We start from the raw sequence: 3382 nt of genomic DNA on the forward strand, positions 1-3382 counted from the left end.
TGGCAGGACAGCATTTCAGGTGGACATTTCAGGTGGACATGGCAGGACAGCATTTCAGGTGGACAGCACACAGAGCAGCAGAGATAGCAGGAACAGAAGAGAGAGAGCTCCTCTCATTGGGAATGACCAGATATAGGGCAATCTCAGTCCCAAATTAGCCCTGGCCAGGGGCCAATTGGAGTAGACATGGGAGTGTCCAATTGTTTAGTTGCCATGGGTGCAACATCTGAATGGTCAGGACACTGAAGGCCACACCTACAGTCATGTGGTCCCAGCTCCAGCTAGTTCATGGGCTACGTGCATTTCTGACATGCTTGCAGAGGCCATCTGGTCTCTGGTCTCTGTCAGCATGGAAGTGTGAAGAATGTGGGGTTATATGGCAGGGCTATTGAGGCAATTTGGCTTCAACAGGAACAAGGCACAGCAAGGCATCAGCAAGACATTCCAGGGGAAGGCATGAAACCTTTAGAAATCAATATTTCTATACACCTAGACTTGTCATTTTTAATGTATATATTGAAATTAGAAGTCAAGGGATAGTGAGCATGAAGCTCTTGTCAAGGATGTGCTGTATAACATAAACTCAGAGGATTTCAGTGGGCAGTGGGAGGGTGATTTTTGCTCTTTCCTCCCTCCCACTGCAGATCTCTCATCCCCCCCCCCCCTGATGTTCCTGGTGATCCCAGAAGCATCATTGTGGGGCATTTGGAGCTGCAGCAGAAGTAGGGAGGTAAGAATGTCATGCTCTGCTGATAGAAATCCCTTCCATCTGTGGAAATCCTCTGTGGGATCCAAGCCAATGTGAAGATACATAGAGAACTATTTGATACTAAGTCAAGTAATTAATCTTACCTGTTTAAGGTTCTTGTTGCTTTAAAAAGTTTCACTATTGAAGAAATTCCAAAGTGTCCGTTTTCTGTGCCAAGAAGTTTCATCTCCTGAATTCTTAAGATTCAGCAGTTCAGAGCACAAGGATCACTGTCTATGTGGTGGTTCATTAAACAGTTCAGTAAAAAAAAAGTTTAAGAATAGGGGTTCTCAACTTGGTTTGAGCTTGTGGAATTCTGAGAACATCACCACAAAATAACTGTTCAGAGGGTACAGCCAATCACATAATGGCTACCATGACCAAATATTGGGAGCTTCTAAGACAGAAATTCTCTTATGGTTAAAGGAAGCTGTTTCCAAATGGATGCTCCTGTAGCCAAAGGTGATGCCCCATCTGGGATTTTCTGAAGGACTTTCTTGTCCACTGAAGTGGAGAAAAGACAGTGGGGGTTCTTTGCTTTTGGACGCTCTGAGGAAGAATGAAGTGGGCTCCAGGAAACCCTTGCACCAACTGATACCATGGCGCCCCTAGGCACAAAATTTGGGGACCACTGCATTAGAAAATTGGGTCTGCCAGGGCCTGCCAGGGCTCTAGCCTCTGGAAATGACCTGACCCACCCAATACTTGAATGCGTTCAATGGCATTTTGGACTTCGTAGAGAAGATTCCCATTCCTTATCACAAACTGCTTTGACAGTTTCAAAAATAGTTTGCCATGGGATTTGGGAAGATGGAGATTGCTGTTGGAGGAATCTAAAAGCAAAAGCTGTGTGATGCTTCTTAAGACCAGTCAAAATAGCACAACATAGTGAGCAAGCTTTTCAGTTCTCAAAGCCGATTTAACAGGCTGCATTCTTACATGGAGGCTGAATTTAGTAGATGCAGTAAATATGTCAATGTAAGCCATATCATGTAAGCAGTACCTAATTTCATAGATACTTTTTCCTTGAGCTGAAGATTCATTATCTTGTTGGCTACAGAAAGTAACCTTCTGATAATGCATGAAACATTGAGGAAACTGACGAATCCACTCATGGTCTTGTATTATACCATTATCATTCCTTTGCTGGTTCAAGGTCCACACTCGGTACCCTGGTGTTTACTTGTTAACATGTTGGTCCAAAGTTTAAACCCCCCCCCCCCCCACTAATACACTAGTGTAAATTAAGAATAAGTTTGTAGAGCATCACCTTTTAATGCTTTTGTATCCTTGGGTAAATTTAGATGCTGTTGTGTTTTTGTAGGAACTTGAACGAGTGACATCATTGCAAACTGGCCTTCAGTTAGCTGCAGTCATTTGCACAAATGGAAGACGGTACAGTGACAGTTTTTACTTAACTGCTGTTATAAACTGCTTTTATTTTTTGCTGTAATATCATTTTTCTTCATTATATCTGCTTTCTGTACCATGCCTGATACGCAACGTTTATTCAGATCTCTGTAATCCTTGTCCTAGTATACTGTTTATTAGATGTCTCTTCATATTGATTGTATCCATTTACTCTGTGTAATCGCTTGGTGTTGTAGTGAGAAAGAGGGGCTATAAATATTGTAAATAAATTATTGAGCAGTCTGTTTCAGGTTCAGACAAAAAAAGATTGACATGAAACTTCATTTCTTGTGAAGTCCTGTTCTTCCTTCCATGAGCTCTAGATGGCATGTGTGGGATCTGCCCTATCGTAACCTCACAATACCATGTCACAGAACGTCCCTGTTGACCTGAGGATGTCAATCTGCTTTGGGTCCACTGAGAGGTTGAGATGTTCTGCTGCCGTCCTGGGTCTCTGCCTGACGTTGCACCACTCTCCTGAACCCACCCAGTTCCCAGAGGGGTTCTTCACTTCTCTATGCTATCAATGATGCCACCAGCTGTCATTTAGAAAACCCTCCTGCTAACAGGGCCAGCACTCCATCCAGGTCGTCGTTTACAGGCTGTGCTTAGTGCCCATGTCTCCCACTTGCTCTGATTAGCTTCTGCAGGGACAGTTTACCACACACGCTTGTGTACTCCAGGGATCTAGCGATTTGTTGACCGTGCACTCCCTTTCTCCAGACACCTTTTTAGTAATGTGTTCAAGTGGGGCTTATTGGTTGTGGAGAACAAACTTTCAAAATCATTTTGTTAAAAAGAAAATGCCCATACACATACTCTGCACTGCAACATATTGAGTTAAGTATACAAACTGAAGTGGCATACACCCATTCTTCTCTCTCCTCTAGATCTAGGCTTCTTGTTCTAGGGTAGGCTATTTTCTCTTAATTTTACAGCATTCCATCGGTCATCCATTGCCTGAGTCTTTGCCCAGGCTGCCTGCCCTGTGTTAGCGCTACATGGTAATGGTGGCCATTGAAATGGAGCCTGGGTGTGAGAACTCCTTCCTGCAAGTTATCCCCATGTGGAATCAGTCAAAATGGACTTTGTTCCCCTCATATCATGGGAATTTATCTCCTCTGTTTGGCCCCCCACCCCCACACTTGGGTTAGTCTTTCTTTTCCTTTGCTTCCTAGGAAGAACTACAACCTAGCATTTGACATCCTCATCCCTCTAGTTGTC

The 3382-nt window shown here is 43.6% G+C and overlaps 1 protein-coding gene across 1 annotated transcript in view; it reads left to right on the plus strand.

Annotated features, from left to right (window-relative positions):
* VPS50 (VPS50 EARP/GARPII complex subunit) overlaps positions 1 to 3382 on the plus strand; it is a 122331-nt gene that overhangs the window by 29875 nt on the left and 89074 nt on the right. The window contains exon 6 of the mRNA XM_015420198.1: positions 2073 to 2143. Within this exon, the coding sequence (XP_015275684.1) occupies positions 2073 to 2143 (71 nt within the window). The remainder of the gene's footprint in view (positions 1 to 2072; positions 2144 to 3382) is intronic.

Source organism: Gekko japonicus, unplaced genomic scaffold (assembly GCF_001447785.1).
Source record: "Gekko japonicus isolate JY-2015 unplaced genomic scaffold, Gekko_japonicus_V1.1 scaffold154, whole genome shotgun sequence".
NCBI lineage: Eukaryota > Metazoa > Chordata > Lepidosauria > Squamata > Gekkonidae > Gekko > Gekko japonicus.